General features: G+C 37.2%; 2 protein-coding genes across 7 annotated transcripts; one reads left to right on the forward strand and one right to left on the reverse strand.

The window, feature by feature from the left end:
• The first annotated feature begins 1,276 nt into the window (after positions 1-1,276).
• Positions 1,277-11,253, forward strand: LOC124214173 (protein lethal(2)essential for life). The gene is made up of 4 exons (XM_046616292.2): positions 1,277-1,417; positions 4,142-4,390; positions 8,896-9,087; positions 10,825-11,253. The coding sequence occupies exons 2-4, from the start codon at positions 4,142-4,144 to the stop codon at positions 10,912-10,914; spliced, it is 531 nt and encodes a 176-aa protein (XP_046472248.1). The 5' UTR covers positions 1,277-1,417; the 3' UTR covers positions 10,915-11,253.
• Positions 1,751-23,262, reverse strand: LOC124214404 (aquaporin AQPAn.G-like). Of its 6 annotated transcripts, XM_069134871.1 has the most exons (11): positions 17,391-17,406; positions 17,102-17,308; positions 15,764-16,328; positions 14,747-15,128; positions 14,040-14,139; positions 13,787-13,891; positions 13,174-13,235; positions 12,698-12,791; positions 11,157-12,602; positions 10,471-10,595; positions 1,751-9,440 (listed from the first exon to the last, which is right to left on the reverse strand). In XM_069134871.1, the coding sequence occupies exons 3-9, from the start codon at positions 16,227-16,229 to the stop codon at positions 12,552-12,554; spliced, it is 1,260 nt and encodes a 419-aa protein (XP_068990972.1). In that variant the 5' UTR covers positions 16,230-16,328; positions 17,102-17,308; positions 17,391-17,406; the 3' UTR covers positions 1,751-9,440; positions 10,471-10,595; positions 11,157-12,551. The 6 variants fall into 6 exon arrangements, with proteins under 6 accessions (XP_068990972.1, XP_068990973.1, XP_068990974.1 ...); XM_069134872.1 differs by lacking the exons at positions 17,102-17,308; positions 17,391-17,406 and adding an exon at positions 17,677-17,972; XM_069134873.1 differs by lacking the exons at positions 17,102-17,308; positions 17,391-17,406 and adding an exon at positions 17,795-17,804.
• Positions 23,263-24,616: the final 1,354 nt, after the last annotated feature.

Consider the following 24,616-nt stretch of genomic DNA (forward strand, 5'->3'; position numbering starts at 1 on the left):
GAAATAATCCGCACTTAATAGTAAAACGTAGAGTAATTATATTTTAACGGTGTTGTATACTGTTGTCGTTTTTCTTGGTTTTGTTTTTCTTTCAAACACATGTCATAGCTTTCTTAGTTGTTTTTCTTACAAGCAGTCGTTGTTTTAACAGGGCAACCGTCACTCTGCACCAAATTCAACGAAGATTTCTTTCAATCAAATCAAATGTCTTACCGATTAATGAAATATTATCGATTAGGTTACGATTAGATGTTGTTATTAGACAGAATCATGCAGAGGCATCACGATTAATACATCGAACAGTTATAATCATCGGTGACTCAACCTACCGTAACACGGTTACCACCTACGAATAGTTATACACGGTTTACACGTTACATTATAAGTACAATGTATTTCTATAATGCCACTTATCATATTCCACGAATATATGTATACATATATTAATGTTATACTACCGATCGAATACCTCAAAGAACTCTGTAATCCTTAATTGTCAGAATACATTCATAAGGACCCCTAAACACATTAGATATATACCTAATTGTAAATTAAATCTCCTCTCTTACGACGATGTGTAACGATGCGGCTACATAGATTAATAAAAAATAAATCTTGGGTATCTCTATCCATTACGGAGTAGTGGAAAAGAAATACTAACGCGTGGAAAAAATATTGTAAAAACAAAACAGACGAAAGAGAAAAAAAGAGTTGTGTAAGTGGAGAAGATATGCTTACAATGCTAATTAATAACACAGCAGTCAGTCACAAAATAAACCTTTAAACTCAAGAATACCAGTAACCAGTCAAAATCTTAAACGCGTACTTTACAATCGTAGGAATATACATATATGTGTGATTAGTTGTTATTATTTTGATGTTGCCGTTACCTGTACAGTCACGGTATTAACCGACACGTCGTTATTAGTAATTGTGTCTCTTTCGAGATAAACTTCTCAGCTGACTTCTCAACCGGATCTTTCGTTTCTGTTGGGCTATTTTTGCGAATTATGTTTAGTCATTGCTGAAATTTTGCGCGTTTTCCGTAGAGAGCGGGGAGTGAATTTTATCGGTATGAGAACGCCTGGATATTTTTAGCCGAGTGTACTATTAAAAGCAAAATGTTCATATGCGTTGAACAGACGCGTTTTGCATCACCGAAAATCCCCTCCTACATCTATCGTGCGGGCGTCGCGGCGCCGGATATCGTCGTCTATTTAAACTCCGGCCGAAACCTGGCTTGTATTACAGTCAGATATTCGCTCATTTTCTTTCTCTTCGCTCTCCAAGTTCCATCGAAACCGGTATTTTTACCTTTTCTAATCACATAATCTAACCAAATCGCGTTTCAAGTGTTGCGCGGATATTTCGCACGGGATTCTTAATCGTCAACCACCCGCCACCTCCCCTCTGCACGGTAATTAATAGTTTTATTTCTCTCTTCAAATTCTTTATCATTATTACGATTATTATACCGTATGATTTTCTCGGCCACTTTTTCTATATCACTAAAGACGTATTGCGTGCTTATAATCGATCGCTTAGCTAGTAGAGTAATTCATATACTAATAGCATTTATATAATGATTAGTCTATCGCTAAGTTTTTTTTTTCAACAATTTTTTGTTATTTCTCTTTTTTTTCTACTAGCCTTACGCTCCTACAATCTAGTGCTTGCAATATAATCTATAACATATAATATACCTGTAAAGATGCGTATCGTACACAAGAGTCTTTGTACACTTGTCGTATTTTTTTTTTTTTTTTAAATTTATTTTTACTCCTTGAAATATACGTATATGCTGCACTGCAGTAACGCTCGTTGTTCGATTCGGTTTTTTTTTTTTTTCTTTCCAATGAAAAGATTGTTCTTGACAATAACCGTATACTGCACAGATTATTTTTTCATATCTCATTTGGTTGTGTCTTTGGATATCCGCACGCGATTCAAAAGTAATGGAATTACGTTCTCGTTCTCTCTGTAGAGGGATCAAATTTTGTGTCAAGGCTTTTTTCATCAATATTATTGCAGTCAAATGCAATTTAACGTAGAGCCCGATCACGTTGTTTTTAAATTCTGTTCCTCCTGCGCTTGGTTACGTAAAACCATCCGGGGTTTTTCAGTTATTTTCTACCCACATGCATCTTACGTTGAAATTCGAGATATTGTAACAGCACAAAATTCTACAGCTTTACGTATTTTTTCCAAAAACTCGCGTTCTTCATAATTGCATTCTACTTAAAGTCGGCGAATTGCTGCAGTAAATGCACTCTGACGTATAGAGCGCGTATAGCTGATAATAACATGGTATAAGTATATCTAGGCAATTGCTATGGTACAAGAATATCAGAAAATGCACCAAATTTAACGTGGATTAAATATGAGATGACAGAAAAGCATATCCTCACATACATGCCTGTAATGTGAATTAAAAACTAATCATGTAATGAAATCGGTATGTAACTTGCGATAAATCGTCTCGAGCTGCGGAACTCATCGAATGGTCTTTTTTTTTTTAATTTTTTTTGTTTTTTTTTTTTTATTACAATTTTCTTTTACAACATGCAACCTCTCTGGATATTCTAAATATTTTCAAGAAAAGGATTTACCAAAGAAAATAAGAAAAAAAAAAAAAAAAAAGAAAACCTGACGCCACTCACTTGCAGTGACAAATTTTCCCTCCCTATGTTTATTTTTTTAATTTATTTACTCATTACGCGCAAATGATATTTATGGGCGAACGTAGTTGTGGCATCTCTACTTCCGAGCATATATAAATTTACGAAGAAAATACACATACTGTTTGTATACACCCTATCCGTATCATGTGTACGGCACTGTCTTGAATCCCGATTATACAGTAAACAAAATTTAGTGATTATTTTCCCGGAAAATTGAAAATTAAAAAACACTTTCTTCATACACCGTCATTTCAATCAAATTGAATCCGATAAAGCAATTAGTCGATTCTGCATAAATTATACGAGTACCCAAAATATGGACGATATGGCTGATTTGTAACTTATTTAAAACATATATTATAATAGATTTGGATTTTCTATTCGCAATCATGTGATTAACACTATTTTATTATCATTACCATGATCGTTATTATTATTATTATTATTGTTATTGTTGTTGTTGTTGTTGTTGTTATACAAACTCTACTACATACATTACTTCACGTATACCCGAGAATGAGTTTGTTCAATTTTATCATCAACGTTATTATTACTCATACGTATGTAATATAATCAACTACGAATGCTAACAAGACGTAGGCATAGTACGAGTGAACTGGCATTAGTAACGAATTGTTAACGTACCAAGTTTAGATTACTACTAACTCTTACTAATCGCATAATCTTTACAATTAATCAGCACACCGCTATGTAATGTTAATAAAATGATTAGTCGACCTCGCGCGGGTAAATTATTATTACATACTGCTATCATTGTTGTTGTTATCATTATCATTTAATTTCGTGATTTCGTTATTATTATTATTATTATTATAATTATTACTCAATTCTAAAACTATGCAACGACAAAATGACAAAATGACGAAAACGTGGCATGACAACGGAGATTCCCTACACACAGAATTTCTATCCTTCGCTTAGTAAGTTCTTATTTTGATTCATTTTTTTCTTGCTTTTTTTTTTTTAAACCTTGCGTTTTTTAAATTGGTCCTGATATTTTGATTGCTTCGTGCGGGAGGTGGGGGGGGACGCGAAATACTCGACTGTTCGTAAGAGAAGTCATTTGCAGTTTCAAATCAAAGGCACATATCACTCGACTGTATACCATATCTTCTCACCTTCGTATCGCTGGCTAATTTCCAGTTTTTTTATACCGCGATTTGTCCGGAGTTAACGAAAAATCACAGAGCGATCGGGTCAACACGCGCAACGCGACGAATCTAACGCTATAACGTGACAAATTGAATTCGAACGAAGATCTAAGCTGCCTCTCCGTCTTCTCGAGACTAATCGTTCGCCATTAATTGCCTCTGTTGTTGTGACAGTAAAATATCACAATTGGTGATAATTCGATTTTTCATTACGAAATTCGCAGTACCTGAATACTTCCGGGGAATATCTTTTTAAAATGAGACCGTAATCTACAAATTCGGTTTCAGATGTCGGTCGTTCCTCTGATGTTCAGAGATTGGTGGGACGATCTTGACCGCCCCACGTCGCGCCTGATAGACCAACATTTTGGAAGCGGACTGGACCGGGAAGACCTGCTTTCAGGACTTTCGAGTCTGAGTCTAGCTAGGCAAAGGCCGGTGTTCGGCAGCCCGGGATACTACAGGCCTTGGCGCAACATCGTAAGGCAAAATTCGGGTGGTGCAAGCACCGTCCAAGCCGACAAGGAAAAGTTTCAGGCAAGTTTGTTAGATCCTTAGTTTTAATTTTTTTTTCCTCGCACGAAGGGAATAACGACGTCGGTAACAACGGACGGCTTATACCTGTACAAGTTCTTAAGTACACTTATAATAAACTGAAGAAACTAATGAAATCGATTCGGAAAGAAGACAAAGAAATAAACAGTAAAATTTTCCGACGTATTAAATTCATTGTAAATTTGAATCGGTATTCCAAATTTCGCACAGATGAAAATTGTATCTGCAGATATTCATCTCCGAAGCTTGGAATACCGATAAAAATTTACAATTTAGCGCTTTCACGAGATCTGAAAATAGGAAAAGCACTCAGGAACAAAGTTTATGTATTGTTCCGCTGTCAAAATCGGTTTAAGAGAAGACCGTCAAATGTTGAAAAATCAATGCTGACTTTCTTTTTGGTTTTGTACTCATCAATTATTGTTTCAGAAAGTATGTCATCTGCCAGAAACCCACGGCCGGAAACTGCATCAGTATCCGGTCGTGGGTTTCTGACTCTGTTCTAGTTTCTGTACAATTAGTTAGACAAAGATCTCTCGATAAAATACGGTTCCTAAATTCCTCTCGGCTGATTAATGACCCAATATAAATTACTAGTTATCCCTTTTCTCTTTCTTCCTCTTCACCACTCGTCTATTTGTAACCCTAGTCGATCTGACTTACTTGCGAATTATTTGTATTATACATACATAAATTAGGTACGTATTTATATAATAACAAGCTCTTGCACGGTGGGTTCACTGACACTATTAAAAAGACAGTTACCCTTATTGCGTGTTAAATGCTCCCGTCGATACTAGTCACGAAAATTTTCCCCGGAATAACAATCTACAAATTCATCCGTCAACGCGAAGGATTTTAGTTTGGCGATTTGAGATCACGCAATTCGTTATAGATATTTGACAGATTACAAAACGATCAAAACAAAAACTCAAAGAAGAAAACTGAAAGTGGAAAATGAAACGCTCGTATCCAACCGCGTCTTATTGTGCACAAGAGTATGTTCAACTTATCATAAAATACACATATCAATCGATATATGTATAATACTATATAAAGATAGAATATTAATAATAATAGGTTCTACCTGAGTCGTTGTGTTCGGTTATTATTTATTTTTTAAGTAGTTGTTTTTGAGGTTTTTTTTTTTGTTTTTTCCCAACTAAACTACCGAATTTATACGCTTAACATATACACACACACACACAGTTTTCTGATAGATCTTAATTTTAATACCGAGTTCACGATGTTACGATACACCTAGTTACGATTTAACGTGTACTGTGGGTGTTTTATACTTTCTAACAAGGCGTTCAATACTCCGCGATGATGACGTCGATTGATTCAACGATTCTTAATGATCTTTATTCCGATAATCTTCTACTTAGTTGTTCGAATTGCGGAAATTATCGCGTCAACGCGTGTGAATTACGCCAGTCAAATCGGTACGACGTCGATACAGAATCGTTAATATAAGTGGCATTTCAGAATGTACTTTTGTTATTTGTTTTTTTTTTTTTACCAATCTCTTATTATACAAATGCAGCATGGTTAGTCAAGCATATTAATCGAGACAACGAGGCTCTCTCCTCCTCCTCGTTGCTCTTGTGCGTTTTATTACTATATTTTAATAATTATCAACGATCTTATCTTTTTAAATCAACTTTGCGTTGCTATCTTCTAGTTCACTCTATTCTTTTCTCAATAAAAAAAAAAACCCTTTCTTTCTCTTTCGTAATCATTCTTATTTCATTTTGGATGTTAGGTAAACATAACTTATTATACGTACTACTGGCTAAAATGTACTCATAATCTATACACCGCATCGGTGTTGTTCCTGCTTTTTTTTTTGTTTTTGTTCTTTTAAATTGATGCAGCTATTTCTCGGTTTACAGTGTTATACGATATTGTTTTACTCGTCTTTCAAGAACATATTCTAAGAAATAGAATGCGGAAGCTACACACGATCGTATAATGTGTTTCTTGTTCTTTATAAACTCTTACACAGATTCAATATCTCATCAATCTCAACTATATTGGCTTGTATCTATGACGTTAGTGTCAATTTTCATGGGACAAATGACAAAGTATTTCACATGTTATACGATAAGTAAATCTGCGCATCTGTGTCTGTATTTGCGTGGTGTGTTTGTAGCTCTGCAAGTTCAAATATCGCGGGTAAAAACGTCCTACGCAAGTCCTGCAGTGATTTAATGTAATTTTATATCCGTGGAATACAATAATCGTCTGGTTAATTTCAACTTGAAATAAAGAATAATTGCGTACGATATTATCTCTACACACCTCAAATATATTCCGACAGCGTTACGCTGCAGTTCAAGTAGACACGATTGCAACCGTGCGGTCAAATCATACGCTGGGAATTTTTTTTTTTTTTTTTTTTCAAGTAAAATACAGTAAAGAAGTATCACAAATCTACTATTTAGACGGTTTTTCGACTGTTTTTTGTATTATTCCCTCACACCTGAGACTTCGTAACTATTCTCGCGATGGAATCATAATAAACTAAATCTATTTTCGTCTCGCGTTATAACACACAAAACGTCCTCAAAATGCTCAGTTCTTGACTCAGTCACGTTTCTATATTAAGAGAGGCGAATGTAGAGTATATATTTTTGTATATCGTCCCTTCCACCGCGCGGCGTGGGTTGGTGGTATTTAAAATCCCACGCCGCGGAAGATTTTCCAAAATCTTATTGGTCGTCGGTCAATCGTATAGTTTTTTTTTTTTTTTTTTTTTGTTAAAAGGATACGAAAGGAAAAATTAAAAATAAAAATCAATTCGTTCGTAAATATGTCAGCCTATGTGAAAAAGTGATTTAAAGGAAAACAAGTTACGACTTTTCACAGATATCTATATAAATTCTGCAGAACTCACGCTAGGATGTTTTTCTTACCGATGGGTCTTGTAACGAGTAGCAGATTGAATTAATGAATTTGTGTTTTTCTGTACGAAAATGGGCTCGGGGGGCGGGTGCCTGCACCCCCCAGTGAGCTGGGCTCCCCGGAAGATCGACGGTCGATCAGATCAACGTATGATATATAATTGAATATTCCGCTTCTTTATTACCGTGTTTAAATTTAGGTTTTTATTTTTATTTTATTTTTTTTTTTTTATTATTTTGATGTATAATATATAAATATTTTTGCCGTAAGTATATATTACGCTCTCTTCACTTTTTTGCTTTTTTCTTTATATAAAAAAATATAGGAAAATTTTATACGATATAATAATCATGGTAATAAATCTGTAACATGTTTGAAAGAAATCAATGCTTTTCTCTCTTTTCCTTTCTTTCTGGTTACTGTCGGATGTTTTTTTTTTGTTATTCTTTAATCACACATGCACAAAGTACCGCATGTATATGTACAAATTATTGATTCGACATTCGTTGTTGCGTATAGTCAACTTTTTTTTTGCCTTTTATCCCCTGACTATTGTTTCGGTGGTGTTTGAATCAGATTTACGGTTTTTGTTCCTCGGTTCGGTCTCTACATTTGCTTGTACTTGCTGGTTTTTTTTTTTTTTTATTTTTTATATATATAATAATTACTGCTTTTGCAACAAGATGAGAAAGATGAGAGAGACGAGTCAACGATCACATATATAAAGTTCTAAAGACAGCAGCAACACGAGCAGCAACCGCTGCGAATCCGTAAAATTTGACAATACCGATAGTGTTAACACGCCTTACTTGTATATACTGGTGAAATAAGCACAAGCAGGCGATCCGTGTAGCTACATCTTTACGGTTGCGATTTCAATACAGTCAAATAAAATTATATCAGTCTTTAATGAAGGAATTCAGCAATTCATTAATATTTGGTCGAATCTCGATAGCGTAATAACGAGAAGAAATTCTTTCCTTTTTCTTTTTTTCTGTCCTCCGATAATATCACCTCGCGTCTTTCTTCGTTCGTCTCTAAATAATTTATCGCGGACACAATCCAATCAGATTTTTTTTTTTTTTAACTCTTATTTACTCATAGTTTCGCCTAACTTTCCCTTTTTGAAACAGTATCAATTATCTTTGAACAAGGAAAGAAAAAGTAAAAAAAGAAAAAAAAAACCACCAAACGCAACTTCTTTCCTGGCTTACGGGAATATACGCATGTGTGATACCAGAAATTGTTTGTGTACCAGTTAATAATTAAGATGTAGTGATATTGTATATCTCACGTGGGAAGGCTGCGATGACGGCTGCAGGTGGATAGAAGGTAATTGCCAGATTCATCAGTGTTCCGGACACAGTGACTGTTGCTGGGCTCGTCGATGTTATTCAAGGCTTGATCGTCAACGCGATGCAGCCGAAATGATTTTATCGTACGAAGCGTAGGCCTAGCAATAAATACCTCTCAGTATACCGCGACGATCAATCACGCGCTGCTGGCACTGGTATAATGTTCATTTTTGATTTTATGCTGCTGTTTTACCTCCTTCAAATCCTCTCTTCTTTTCTTTCCAGGTGATACTTGACGTGCAACAATTCGACAATAACGTTGTCGTCGAGGCGAAACACGAGGAGAAGCAGGATGAGCACGGCTACATCAGCCGGCACTTCGTTAGGCGTTATCTCCTCCCCCCGACCCACGAAGTATCGGACGTTACCTCGAGCTTATCTTCGGATGGTGTTCTCACTATTACTGCTCCAAAGAAGGTAAGTTATACTGCAATAGCGATCAGGTGATGGGATAACGCAGATCGCCTTCCGGAGATCGCCTAGACCTTATACATCCACGAAGCTTGCTCCTTTCTCCCCTTTTCCTTGGTGCTATTCTCCTCCTCTTTCTAATCACGCGCCCGAAAGCGCTACAGAGCGCGTCGAATCTTTTTTACTTACTCTTTTTGCTCCCTTTCAGTCTCTCTGTTTTTGCTTCTACTCTCCTCCTTTCCTCTATACCATCATCTCCCGTAGGTCCTGGATTTACAGTCAATCCATGAAATTGCGTTTCACCGCACGCCGACCTCGACGCAAGGATTCAAAACTACAACAGCATCGCGTAGATTGTTCTGCAAAATGAATGATGACATACGTGACATACGACCAAGTTGATGTGTCCGTTAAATGAGGACAAGAATTTACACAATCTGATTGATACTACTAAGTCAGTGAAACAGTTTGTGAGTAAGCAAGTTTTCCCGCTTTATCGATCACAAAACGGGTGCGGTAGGAATAAGTGGGGGGGGGGGGGGGGGGGGGGGGCAAAGCGCCTTTGTACCGGCAACCGGTAATGCCTCCTATAGGGAGTTCCCGTTTCAAGGGGTACAAATTGAATTATTTTGGACAAAAAATTAAATTTGCCTTAAAAATGAATTATTTTTAACCTTTTCAGTCACCCAATTCAATTTTTCTTGGCACGGAAGTGCAATTATTCGTTTCTTATGTATTTTTCGACGCTGAATGCGAATCTAGTGTCACAAATTTAATAGATATAAAAACAAGCGGGGTGAAACGTCGACACTGTTTTAGACAGTGTTTTTGAATGATATTTATGTGAATATTCATTTTGAGACAACAAGATTTTTGGCCGAGAATAGGTGTAACCTCCAATACTATCTATATGCACCCCAAGGAGGGTGAAAACTATCCCTGTGCATTGAATTTTGTGTACGTAATGGCTATTCTGAGATCTCTGTCAATCGATGAATCCCAAGCGTTTTTAGTATATTATCAAATTTCTCCGCTAGCTAATTACATTCACGAAAATACGTTTTTTTTGCACATGTTTATTTATAACAATTATAGACAATCATGGATTCAAAATAAATACTGATCATTCGTAAGTTTAAGTATAATCTTACCTGAAAATGCATAAAAATTCAGAATTTTGCATGCTGTATAAAAACAATGAGAAAAAAAAAGAAAAAGGGGTGCCACACTGGAGCGGCTTTTGCGACTGAAAGAGTTGATCACAAACGTTGAAAATTGTGATTGGACATAAATTTGAACATAAATTTCTGTTTAAGATACGAGGACGTAGAGTCTTGCAAGATTGCAAACATTTCGAGATTCTATTCTAATATCAAGGTTATGTCTCACCTAATGGTCTCGCTATGCGAAATTCCTGACGATGTAATCACAACTGCGGTGTTTCTTCTTTATACCTCCGTTCCTCGCTCCAGCTTGCGGGTTTCGAATATTCAAGCACTCACATTCCTGATGCGCTGTAAATTTGAAAAAAAACAATGTTAAAAATGTTTAAATTCGTGGAAACTAATTGAAATAGAAGTTGAATTTCGACTGCACAAATATTTTACTATATCAGAATATATCATTGCCCCTCTCCCAACCGAAATGAAATTCTCGATTTTCGATACCCTGTAGACATGTAGTTGAATTATCTGATCATATTTTCTCAGTCTTTCAATATTATATTTCACATAATTATTGCAGTCCGTGACCGCACCCGGGACGGAGAGACTAGTGAACATCGTAAAAACTGGTGTACCTGCCGCAAAGCCCGAGGAACAGAAGAGCAGCTAACCACGCAACGGAATGAATTAATTATGGATAAGCAAATACGTCGCATAAGTTATTGTACCTATATATACAATTGTATACCAAAATTACAAAATTTGGAAATTTTCTTTTCTGGATTTGACGCTCCGGTACAGGCACGATTCAACCAACGTTCGTATACCCGATTTATGTAATTAAAAACGTAATTCTTGATTGCGTAAGAACAAAGATAATCTTAAGTATATCGTACTAATAATCATATTAACCTGAGGCTCGACGGACCGCCGCTGTGCCCGCGCTGTCGTCTTTTCACATCGTACCGTCGATGATATTATCGCCCACTGTCAGGTGTAATAAAATGAATTTTTAAAAAAAAAGAAAAATGATGATTTTCGTAAACTAAGAACGAGCCAGTCCACCGAGGGATGCGCGCACCTTCGAAATCTGTTAGGGAATGCCGGCCGGCGTCGCAACGCCGTGAATTTATACCCTACTCGGCTGTTGCGACGCAGTTTCGTATCTCGAACATTCGAGCAGCCAGTCAAAACAAATGCGCGTCGCTGTGCCTGCCGGTGGTTTCCGCCGCGCAAATGCGCAGTTAAGACTTCCATACCTCACACCACAGGATCCTGTCCTACAGGCAAAACCCATTCTCACAATCATTGAACACATGCAAACGGACATCCACGTTCCGCGTGTGTAACGTTATTATACTTGTTATTACGTGGATCTGGAACAACTTCCATCTCCGCTATTTACTCCGTAAAACGTGATAACTTATAAACAGAATATCTTGTATTGTCGTGAGCTAAATGTTGTTACTATAATCGTCGAGCACCGTCATGCATTCGAACGAGTCGATTTAAAATCCTGAAAGTGAGGATAAAAATCCCGTATTAATGGTAACGCGTGACTTCTGACTGGCTTACTCGCTTCGTATCGGGTAATAAGAGCGAATACGAATAAAACTACGCAGCATATACTGCGATATGTTAGGCGTGGCGGCGATCTCGGATTGTGAACGAAAGTATTGATCGTCCGGGCTGACGGGCATGGGTGGGGATGTAAGAGATTTTGAGCACGTCGTCCAGAGGCTCACGGATCGTTCGAGACTCGGCGGCAGCAAAACCGGCCGGCTGTTCTTGTGTCTGTGTATCCATGCCGACACAGTGTTGTCGGTTGTGCGCAGCTCGCACCGACTCGAGAACCTTCCAATGGTTTGGGTATCACATGATGCTGGAACTTACCGAAGGAGAACGTAATAACGAGCGTAAATACGATACGAACAATAACAAAAAAATGTCGCGGTATTGCGCAACTGACTTAACTCCGCTCTGGCTCAGGGTTAAGAACCCTGCATTATTCAATCACGGTGTCTTTTTCCCATTTCGACTGTAGACCCAAGGATCTATTAGTCGCCTGCTGTGATTCCTCGATCTAATAATTCGGTCGCAATCACGTTGTATTAGGATTCGCTAGCGACGATCAGTAATATCAGCTTACTCTATAAGTTAAATTGCTATTCATTAAGTTGCGAAGGTTCGTTTTGAATGAAAACAAACAACCGGTGTGTCAAAATTACGAAAGATCAATTATACGAAGCGTTTAATTAAGCCGTACAATTGTACATCAGGCATAATAGCTGCGTTGGCGAATGGCTATTACTGCATTTTTCGTAGTACCATGAAGTATGAGAACGAGCCTTGGACAACCTGTAAATCAACGAACGAGGGGTCGTTACTGCGTAGTATTTAGACCGCTGCGGAGAATCGCTGCAGGTTTGTGTCACACGAGTTTAAGGGCTCACCGATACCAAGGTCCTAAGTGAAAGCTTCACGAACTTTCCGACTGTGAATTCAACGGGCCGCTGAGCGCGCAGCATGATGATCAGCAGCATTCTCCTGCAAACGTTTAAATATATGTATGTGTGCGAGTCGGTTCGGCACTTGATCAATACTACGAGCCCTGCGCCCTCAGGGGCAGATCAAGGAGAGCCGTGCAAATTTCAAACTGCGTCGTAAGCTGCAACGCTATCTCCTTCTACGTGTTACATATATCGGACATTTTACTGCGTTAAATAATTTTTCTCTATTTGAAACTGTAGTATGAGGTGAATTTTTTACGAAGGTCATGGATATTCATGGTCACTTGAAAATTAGACCAAAATTGCTGAATTATAGTGTTGAATGGAAAGAAAATTATTTGTTTAAGTATTGTTTGTTGTTACTTGGAACATGTTGCTCCCTTTTACAGAGGCAAATAGAGAGAAAATTTGTTATTAACTTTACGGGTTCCGAGCTCGAGGTCCACTGGGCGTTGTAGGCTGACTGGGAAATCTTGGAACTCTGTAAACAGAAAATTGAAGTGAGGTGATTTAATTCATATTACCACCATTACCTTAATTAAGTCTGTGCAAGCAAAAATTTCATATACGTATTAAGCATAAAAACAAAAAATAATTGGGTCATATTTTTTGTTTTTTCAAATCAGTGAAATTCAATTGCTTCTGCAAGCCCGAAAACCTACAATTAAATTTTTCAAAGAAAAAGAAAAAAATTGACCAAATTATCTTGTGTTTCTTTGGGTTAGAAACAGATTTTTTTCAAATACAAAAATCCAAACGTAAACTTGCAATGCGCGCACTGATCTATACGAATCGTGTCCGAAAAAATTGTGATTACATTGAAATAAATTTGATACATGAAAAGTAAAAAATGATCAACAATTAAAATATTGATTCATCCAGTGGTAAATCAATTCTACTGTTTTCCCTTTTCCACAGTATGTGCAAGATGTTTTTGGCCGCGAAGATAAGTTGATTCTCATGCATTGTATGTTCAGCACAGACTTTGGAACAGGTGCGACAGCTGTTACGTTACTTGATTCTTTTGCTTACCTCTATTTCGATCTCATTTCCGCACTGGCAATAAACGTAGACTTCGATCACCATCGCAACGACGAAAGCAAGCATGCTAAGACCGTCGAAGCTCAGCAGAGAAATCTGTAATCAGGGTATAAAAATACACTATTCAAGATTAAAAATGGTTACAAATTAAATAGTGAATAATATATTTTCAATGAATGACTAGGATCGATAAATTTTTATTCGCAATGGTTTCTCTACTTTGGAACTTCAATTATGTACTCGCCTCGGAAACGATGAACATTTGGAAACACAACTGTACCAGATGTGAGAGAAATTGTATGAGTATAACCAAATTGTATATTCCCTCCAGCTCATCCAGGACTCTGTGACACAACAGGGAAGTCGTTAGGTGATTTTCAGAAATAGTTCAGTTTTTCCTTATCTGTATAATATCTTCGGGATTCAATTACGTTTCTCCAGTGATTTAATACTGTTAGGAGACAAAATCACACGGATTTCAATCAATAGACTGAACAAAATGTTCAAGTTTTCTAATTACTAACAAAAAAAATGTCGTGTCAAATTGTACCAAAAACGTACGGTTGACTTTTCAATGAGAGAAGCTTCAAAATACGTTTAAGCTACTTTAAAAGTATCTAAACTGTAGAAACGACAATTCGGAAACGCTTGTAGAAATTGAAGAGAATTACACCGTAGAAAATACAATTTTAAAAATGCTTCTAAAACATCCGATTAATACTACTACGTATAGTATAATGAAAGGAAATCCATATTCGAGCTCTGATTAAACTTTCAAATTTTTAGTGCACATACACCGTATTATGTGACGAAGTTACCAGCTGACTCAACCAGCATCACAGGCAAGTCATTTACGTGTAAAACGAACTAAAATAGACGTGAAAATTAAAAATAAACAGACACAGGAGTATGCAACGAATAAAAAAGATGCGCGCATTATATCTCCCTTACTCCAGAATAGCATGATGATGTTTTACGCAGTTGGCCCCAAGTCTGAAGGACTCCCTATCGACGACGTCGTTCCGCTTGGTTCTCAGTCCAGCGTATTCCTTCCACCGTTGTTTCGGACAGTTCCTGGCGGCCCTACGGATGACGGTCTCGAGGGAGGCGTTGAGAATTCGCAGCTGCGAGGTGCAGAACATGACGATGAAGAGGTAGAGGTTATCGCAATGGATAAGAACGAGGCTGCAAATGAGGGTAGAGAGGGTCTGGTAGATGTAGGCGATTTCGTAGCATGGAGACTTCAAGGCGTTGCAAAAAACGTAGGTGTAATAGGGCAGCGGATTCTGCGGAGGCTCCGGCTTCGAATCGGCTGGATTGGCGTTCAGCGTCTCTGGAGGAAAAGAGTCCCTATGATTCCCTTCTGTCAAATGTCTACGAGTTTTTTTAGAAAATTTACAACACGATCGTAGTTTTTTAATTCGACAAGTCCGGGAGGAATACCCCGCTGGAAAAGATGGCCAACTACCGATATTCTCTAGAATGCATATCAAATGTTGCTAGTAAAATTCTCAGATGTTCTTAAGACATATTCGTATTTTTGTTACTGCGTACAGTTGAAAAGGTTTGAAATTAAAGCTATCGCGCACTGTTTAGTATCCAATAGTTACTGTGAGAAGTCCGCGTGATCAAAATTTTGATTGTAAAAATGAACGATTTTTCGAAACATTTTCCACTTAGGGAGCATCTCCGCCAAAAGCCTCCGATTTTTTTTCTTTTTTTTTTGATATCGTTTTGCGTACATCAAACGTTGAAAAAAACTTTTAGCGAAAATTCGCGAAACACGTATTTCAATTTTTTGGGGTTGCTGATATTTCATTTTGATATGGATAATAATTGTAGATGATTGGAATATTTTTTCGTAATATTTCAACCTTTTTTTCTACGAAAGCTCTACAGAGAACAACAATTTTCTCTGTTTTTCTATTCTTCCATACTTTCGTGGAATATTGTAGTAATTATTTTCACCAAGGGGCTTTTCGCGATAGAGCGGAGCGATGAAGCAGTTCGCAAGAATGACCACAGTCATCGAATAGTAGACGAGGAGGTAGCCGACGCTCATCTTGACCGCGATGGCGACCACTTCCGGTTCCCCGGGGCTTCGTTCCTGGTTTGGAAGGAAGACGGAGGTCCGAAGGCGGTCACAGATTCTCTTCAACTCTGTTATCTTTGCAAAGAATAAACCGATTTTCAGGCACACCGTAAAGTGCATCAGGGACCAGCAGAGGTTTGACGCCACGGCCTGCAGGTCGTTGTAGATGTCGAAGAAACCAGCAATCTCGAACGCGTTGAATGCGAAGCAGAAGACGAAGAGGAACAGGATTCTGTAGACCCAGTAAACGCCGAAAGAAACCCCGGATATGCCTTGCGGAGGCCAGAGCCCCAGGACTGACAAAGCAGCCTCGTGCCACCAGAGGAACCTTCTCTGGTCCATCGTTTGATGCTTGTATTCTATTTCGTTAACGTGGGAACAAGGTTTCGTTCAATTGCTTGCAGCAATTGATACACGCAGTTGGCTGAGATGGGTTGGGTTCTAAAGAGCAATGAAAATACATTTCATACCAGATCAAAAACGGATACACAATTCAATACTACTGTACTTTAAGGATAAATCTGCTGGACCGCCTGCACGAAAAGTCAGGAAAAGTGGAAAAAAAATGGAAAAATTTCGAGCTATGTTGTTTGCGCTAATGATAATGAATACAAATCAAACATCATTTCTACAAGGCTTCACAGTGGATCCGCTATTACTCTGAAAGTAGTCTATGTTTTGCTATTTCTTAAAATCACTCTATAAAGCTAAACGCTACTGTCAAACGTAATCTGAAACGTACAATTTTATCAAGAACCCGACGTTGTTTTTAGCTATTTGCCAAGTTTCTTCATTTATTTCTTTCAATTTTGCGGGATTGATTAGGCGCAGTTTTCACTTACGCAAGGCTTTACAAAATTTACGCACGTGGCTGACAAACCGCGTTTTGATCTCAATACTTCTAACAATAAGTCTCAATGAGTCACGCGCAAGGCTTCTCTTTTTTCAGTGTCACACTATTATTGTATTTTTTCTAATTCTAATATAATATATCGTTATTACCTCATTTTGCACTCGTAAGCAATATCACACGTTTAGTGAAAACACGGAAAATTGAAAAAAAGATTTATTGCCGTGTTAGAATTACAAAGATTGTATCATGATCAAATTAGTTTATTCGTTGCAATGACAATTATGAAGCGGTCGGCTTACTGAAGAAAACTTAAATTGAGTCGAGTTACAGAAATTTTTAACTTTAAAGAAGGTGCTCGTACCTTAAATTTATTTTCTTTTTTTTAGAACTGCAGAAATTTTACAACCCTTATACGACCCTTTGTCACGTAAATTGTCCCCTATTTAGCATCCTCACAGAAATACATATCGCAACAATTTAAGAAAACGTTCTGGATAATTAGAATGTTTGAAATGTTTGAACTCAAGTGTTATTCATTTTGTTCTCTGACCATATTACCACAAATTGTCTGAAAAGCATTAAAAAAATCTCACATTATATCAAAGTTATAACACTCAATGTAACGACTGATTCCGTTGCAACGTACTTACACAAATCTATTTTAATTCCCTCTGGACATAAACATGTTTGAATGTCTTTTCACGTGATCTTTGAAGATAAATATGGCGAACAACACATAAGCCCAAAAACACGAGAATTCAATAATTTTTAACCATGTGATTATAAAACCTTGTCTCAAATCAATGATATCTTAACTTGTGGCATTCGAATTCGCTCACAATCACATTCATTCACATCACACACCTAGCGAGAATGTTGTTTCATTCGTGTTCACTATCATTAGCGCAGACAACATTTCTGGAGATTCTTTTTAACCTTTTTTCTTTTATTTTTCCCCCAACTTTTGATCCACACGTTCCGATTCTTCCTTAATCCTTAATACCACGATGTAAGTATTGCTGACTACTCGGTAGTACTTATACTTCTCACTCACGTGGTGCTGCACTCCGATGTTTGACACTATTGCAGGGGACCAGTACTATTCTACGAGAGACCAGTAGCAATTTTTCGTAAAGGGTACCTAATGACGGGTTGCTCGCATATTACGTGCTCATATTCTAATACACGGCTGTCGTTATTTCCGTGGAAACAATCCAGCTGCCTACGTACGATCTATTGCTTTCTGTTTAAATTGTATACGCCCTATTCGATACAGTCCCGCGACTTAATATCGTCACTATTTTACAAGAAATAATGGAAAAGGCAATGAAATGCTAAAAATGGAGGACGAAATAAACGTTGTATGGCCGTCAATCTGTTTTTAAAGAAAAAGATCTTTAAACGTTCTTCGAATGATTTGAAGGAATGTTTCAAGATTCGCTTTACCTTACTCCACGATTCCTCGGATTTTCACAAGATCAGAATAATCGCATTGAATCGATCATCTCATTTCCTTACACGTTGCAGTGCAGGGATCGCATAGTAGCTATAAGGTTTTTTTCTTGAATATTTATTATAACAATTTTTACAAATAAAGTATAAAGACAATAGGTATACCTTACGGTAGACCCTGAAGAGCCTCAGTCCCTCGTGTCTTCGTCAGACTTTAACGGTCTGTCTTTGAAAATGATGGTGTAGGTCAGGCTGCCGATGACGGCACCGATCACGGGGCCTACCCAGTACACCTGCAGTATATGTGAAAATTGTTTCATTTTCACAATTCTAAAATGCACTTGCAGGGGTTAGACGACAAATTAACCGACTCAATCGACTCACCCAGTGACTGGTCCAGTTGTTGTTCCAAAGAGCGGGGGCGAAACTCCTCGCTGGGTTCATGCTGCAACCCGTGTACGGAACCTGAGGAACATTGACAACGGGTATAAATGCATGGAACTTCGAACAACAACAAGTGTAACTGAGGCAGAGGGTTCAAAGCGCGAAACTCACGCCGGCAACCGAGAGGGCTGTCACTGCGAACCCGATCCTTAGCGAAGTCGAGTCTGAATTATGAGTATTCCTCGAGTCCCAAGCCGCGCAGTTTACCATCATTAATGCGATAGTCGAGACAATCTCCACTATCAACCCCTGAAGGGACGAAAGCTCCGGGTAAACCAAGGTGAGACACACTCCGCCGGACTCCGAATACCCCGTGTTCCTTAGGGTCAGGGGTGTCACTGCCTGAAGGAAAGGAATTTTTTCTTGGCTTTCCCTTGCGTGATACATTTCAAAATAGCCTAATGGATTCGATTCAACTTCTGAGCCAAGGAATTACCAGTAGGAGTCCATATCCCAATACAGCGCCGACTATCTCGCCGATAATGAGGATTATGCCAGTCGGTACGCTTCTGTAACCGCATATCACGGCGCCGATTGTCATCGCGGGGTTTATGTATGCGCCACTTATGTGACCCAGCATCTGATACATACGAAGAAGATATGTTGCAATGTTAAGTGTGAGCATCGATTGAATTTTTTCTCTCGAAATTTCTCTTCGTGGTTATATCCTCCACGAAATATATGCGCGGAAGTTTGCGAATTGCTGATTTTTTTCGGTACACCGTTGAGTCTTGGATTGTTTCAAGATGATCAGTTTTTAGATATCTATATATCTACACGCTTTTGAGTATTGAGCCTTATCGTTATTTGTTGTTGTCTAAAATCTATTTCTCTTAATTAGTAATATTTCAATTTCATCAAAACTTTCTGACTCTAATGTATACGTGAAAAGATAAAAGATGAGAAAAAATGAGAGAAAGGTTCAAGGAAAACTCAAAGATGTTCGGTAGAAGTGATTTAGCGTTCCAAGTTTTTTTTCTTGCACGGCAGTACAGAAAAACAATTTCAGACGAGTAAGGAAATTTGAGAAAAAGTGATCAAATTTCGATAGATAAGTACAGAAAACACTGTACACGGATTCGCGTGAAAAATTAGGACGTGATGTAGTTTAAACATTTCCCTGTAAGAAATTGAGAATAATTGCTTTTTCTCTCTCTCTGCAAAGTGTATCTATTATCAAACGGATGTGCATACAGTTTACGCCTGTTAATAAAGAATGTGTAATTGTATGTATACGTTCGTAGAAACGAGATAGGAATAAAAAACAGAAAAATATGCACGACAGTCTAAAATTGGTTCTCGCGGAAGATTATACAGTAGAGGTTTCATGCCCCTTACGTATATTCCAGTGTACTGTATGTTACACATAGCTTTTCGATTAGTCAATTATTCACTAACCATGATGATACTGTTCACTACAAGTCCCATATTGAACGCAGTGAGATGCTCCGGTCGAGGATTTACGGTCATGCTGCCGACATCCGTCAGGCATCCGATGAAGAGCAGAAAAGCCGTTCCGAGTAGCTCGCCAAACGCTTTGACGCATGTTCCTTGTTCCAGTTTCCATTTTGTAGCTGTGGGGAAGGTAATGTAAAGTATATTTAACTTCAAGTGCCTAAAAATACATGTAAAAAAAATTCGTAACCTGATAAAATATGAATCAAAAATTCACCTCAAAAATATAATCATTAGTATGCAGGCATGACAAAGCCTCGAGAAGGTAAAGGATCAAGCAATCTATCGGGGAGACATTTGCTGAATCCACAAAAGTTGGTAGTTACCACGTACCCATGTTTATTACAAACCGAACTGAAATTTTTATTTTTCCCTTTATAATTTAGTCTATTCGTTGTAAATTAGTTGTTAAAATTTGAAAATATTTCTGATTCGTTGAATCGCTACTGTGAATATTACATTTAACTTTATATTTTTCTCAGAGACGAAGCAAATTAGTCCCTTTTCATCTTTATGTATACATCCGTACAGTAAACCCTTGAATTTGTGCGACATTTGCGATAAGAGATGTTGCGATGCAGAGATTACGGTGAAGATTTATACGCTATAATTGTCCCGTTCGCGGGTAAACGAGTGACAAATTTACTACAAATTGAGTAAAGCAGAAATCACTGTTGTTCCATTCCTCTTTGTGACGGTATAAATTGTCCCGTTGTCGGGTAACGAGTGATAAGTTTATCACAGATTAGATAAAAAAAAGTAACGACTACTGTTCTATTCCTCTTGGTGACAATACAAATTATGTTTGTGTTGAGCAACCGTGAATTGTGATCGCACAGCTCGAATTATTTGTACACATAAATTAGTTGCGATAGTACGATCAAATGGATCGTTACGTTATATTAATTCTGGTACCCGTGATCTTTTAAGGGGGGAGCCTGCTTTAGAGGCTTCGAAAAATCGGTTTTTTCGAGGGTTTTTTCGAGGATTTTTTTGGGAAGGAAAGAAATATCCGATTAAAACGAAACTTTCAGGGTTTATTGTTACGTATTTCAACAGTCTTCTCGAATTTTTTCATTAGGACACATGTCATATTATGCCTGGTACAAGCATTTCACCGAGGCGTCTCGAGTATGCATTTGTCGTGCGGCGGGAAAGGTGCAGGTCGCAATTTCCATCTGAAACAAAGAAACCAAAAAAATTTTTACTTCTCAATAGTATAGCTTCTAGTTAAACCAAGAAAATTCCACAAAAAATGAAAAATTCAACAATTTTTCGCAAATTAAAAAAAAAATTCATTTTTCTTGGGAAAAGAATTCACTTTAGATTGTTTAAAAAGTGGGTTAATCTTAACTTTCTTAAGGTTTTTTAGGTTCAACTAGAAGAAAATTTCATCCCGAGTACAATGCAATTTGTCTCGTTTCGATAAAACGTTTAGTTTTTTCCCTATCTTTCCCGCCAATTAGGAAAAAGCGTAAAAATGAAAAACGGAGAAATCGTGCGTCAAAGGTTTCGTACATAAAAAATCGTAATTTTCTTGAACTTACCGAATTAATATGCTAATCAGCGATTCCTGGTCCATAGAGTTGCCCTTCAGACTCTTCAAAAAACTGGTTCAAAACTTCAAAAAACTTCAAAAAACCGCTCGTATACCTGCTCGACGCTTGCTCACTATTTCTTCTGTAACTCCGAAAATATTTCGAAATTGCGTCTGAAATTTTAGGGACACATTCTTGGATAGTTTGGGAAGACATTTATGCAAAAAAAAAAAAAAAATAGATTTTTTGAAGCCTCTAAAGCAGGCTCCCCCCTTAATCCGTTGTGGACTGTGGCATCCAGAGATAATCGAAAGTTTCATCATTTTCGCGGGTACCGATCGATCGTTATTATAATTCTTTACGGGACACTTCCGTGCGAAACCGATTGAGGGAAAAAGTTCGACTTGAAATACTCAAAGGCGAGTCGAATTTCAGATTTCATTGGTGTTAAACCAAGTCAATACTTATACCTACCTGCCGTTGCTAATATCGAAGTTTGGCTGCCCGATGGTATAACAGATAGAAACTTAAATAATTAAAAATGACAGATACTTTGAAATCAAAAAAAATTATAAAGCACATGCAGGCCGGCATACAGCATAGAATGCAATGATTTCAATCATAAGAAAATTTATCTGTGTACCCATCGAGATGTGTAGGCTTGAGAAAAATAAATCGCTGAGGAAACGTGATAACAATTTTGACTTTTGCCAAAAAATATAGGCGGTCGAGCGACGTTATTTCAATCACGATTTAAACTTCCACCGTTTTTTAATCCGGGAATTATATATTTTATAATTTTCTTATCTATTTTAACGCAGATCTAAATTATAATCGAGACAGCTGTTACTTGGAGAAACAAAAATTTCGACTGTTGCAACTACTTGATTAATTTCAAATTTGAACAGTACAGAAATGAGTTAAAGTGAGGCGTATTGGAAAAAAAATTTTGTCTACAACACAGAACTAGACATCACAATAGTCCAGAAATTTGAAAGAGAAAGATATTTAATCAACAACGGATGCGGATAGGAATACGATGTTACCGGATGAAAAAATGTTAGCATTTCGAGAAATCAAAATTACAGAATCTCTTGAGCAGCTAACAAAAAAGAAAAGAAAATCTCATGTTTGGGATCCTTGCTGCTGTGTGTCAACGATAAATTCGAAACTTACAATACAAATTAATTTTAATTGGATACAAAATATATTTTTGAATCATCGAATACTCGTGTGTATGGTGAGTTATGAATATTTGATTGTTACTCTTTTCGTGTATACGATCGATAAATATTTATACAACAAAATTTTTAAACACCTTTTGCGTGCGCACTGTTGTATTTCACCTCCGAAATTTCTCTACTGTTACGAAGCATCTCCACTGATTGTCTCCGTCGTAAAGTGGAGTATCGGTATTTTATATTATATGTAAGTATTAATTGCAACGGCAAATTTATTCAAACATAGATTTCCGATCATAAATTACAGCTCTTCTTAGTTTAAATCTTCAGAAAAATCTTATTCAAAGAATTGAAATGCGGCGATAAAATTTTATTTCTGAATCGAGATATAATATTCGTTACACGCCGGGAGCTTCTGCCTCAATCGTCAACGAAGCACTCGAGTTGGTGGCACTCGTTCAACTAGGTGTAGATACTTGTCTAAGATTTAATATAAGGTGACGTTGCATTGGGACTTTAGATTTTTTGTTGATATTTTCCATTCTTTCATTTCTTTCTTCCTTTTCACGCGTTTTTTCTTGACATTCACTATAGTGCTTTGCCTGAATACAAGTAACGAATGCTTTAATGTGATGATACATACATCGTTGAGTTGCCGGTACTCATTTTACTGGACCGAAGGGAACGAACGAAATACGATAAATTTGTGGTATAAACGAAAGATCAACGCGGATAAGTTAAATCAAATATCTAATCATTATATCATGACTATCTTGATGGCCAAGACAAACTGTCCAAATATACTTGACAACAGATTTCATCGAATTATAAACTTATTGAACCAGAAGTACTCGATCGAACTATCAATATTATTTAAACTTTCCTTATAATCGTAAAACACCGATTATAAGTTTTTACTATCTATTGATTATGGATTTTTGTTGGACTATGTATTTACGTTCTCGAGTTATTAAATATGTAAAAAAATTCGAACCTGTAAATGAGGTGTGCGTCAGAATGCGCAAATTTTGTCTGAATCAATGTTTACCAAGTTCTAACTGCTGAATTTCACTGTGAACGAGGTCATACAATGTATATCCTGTACACAAACACGAGTCACAAATTACTCATTATTTACCGAACAGGCGTCGAAGGAATCGCAAGTTTCGTGCTACGCGAATTTAGAATATATCCCGCATCGATTCAATCGCTGCAATTCAGTAAATTTGTTGAAACGAAAACGTTTAAAGAATTTTCTTATCGTCCCTATGGCTTACACAGGATTTGAGGGAATCTTAATCTTAATGGATCGAACGATTAATTACACTGTCAATAAACCTGCATTCAAACTTTAAGGCTACGTTGAATGAGAGAATTCTGATATTGGAATCCGGATATTATTTTGAGGACAGGATTGCTTGATTTCCGTCTTTTTGACGATTGAGGAGAATAATATCGTATTTAAGAATTTGTTAGAATAATTTCATATCTTAGAATTTAATTGCAAACATCGTGCTTCAGAATCTGGTTTAATAACTTGGTACGACAAGTCAAGATTTCGTTTACATCTTTGAGGCTACACGACTGTTGAAAAGACGTTGGTACTGCAGGTTGACACGTAAAATGTGATTGAGATTTGGTATTTTTTTTTATTGATAAATAATATTGACATAATATTTTTCGGCATATGATCGAATCTTAAATCTCATTTTGTAAGTTAAGCGGCACCAATATTTTTAACTCCATATTTCTCTCTTTTCAGAGAAAAAAGAAGGTTATCGTAACCACCCCGAAAATAAGTAGTTG

The sequence above is a fragment of the Neodiprion pinetum genome, chromosome 3, assembly GCF_021155775.2.
Source record: "Neodiprion pinetum isolate iyNeoPine1 chromosome 3, iyNeoPine1.2, whole genome shotgun sequence".
Lineage (NCBI taxonomy): Eukaryota > Metazoa > Arthropoda > Insecta > Hymenoptera > Diprionidae > Neodiprion > Neodiprion pinetum.

What these genes read in the sequence shown, in the direction of transcription:
- LOC124214173 (XM_046616292.2), top strand. Translation starts at nt 4,142, where the DNA reads ATGTCGGTCGTTCCTCTGATGTTCAGAGATTGGTGGGACGATCTTGAC. An exon ending in CCGACAAGGAAAAGTTTCAG is followed by an intron (nt 4,391 to 8,895) that starts GCAAGTTTGTTA and finishes TTTTCTTTCCAG; the next exon opens with GTGATACTTGACGTGCAACA. An exon ending in CTATTACTGCTCCAAAGAAG is followed by an intron (nt 9,088 to 10,824) that starts GTAAGTTATACT and finishes TAATTATTGCAG; the next exon opens with TCCGTGACCGCACCCGGGAC.
- LOC124214404 (XM_069134872.1), bottom strand. Translation starts at nt 16,229, where the DNA reads ATGGACCAGAGAAGGTTCCTCTGGTGGCACGAGGCTGCTTTGTCAGTC. An exon ending in CATCATCATGCTATTCTGGA is followed by an intron (nt 14,140 to 14,746) that starts GTAAGGGAGATA and finishes GTTGTGTCACAG; the next exon opens with AGTCCTGGATGAGCTGGAGG. An exon ending in CACTTAGGACCTTGGTATCG is followed by an intron (nt 12,603 to 12,697) that starts GTGAGCCCTTAA and finishes GTTGATTTACAG; the next exon opens with GTTGTCCAAGGCTCGTTCTC.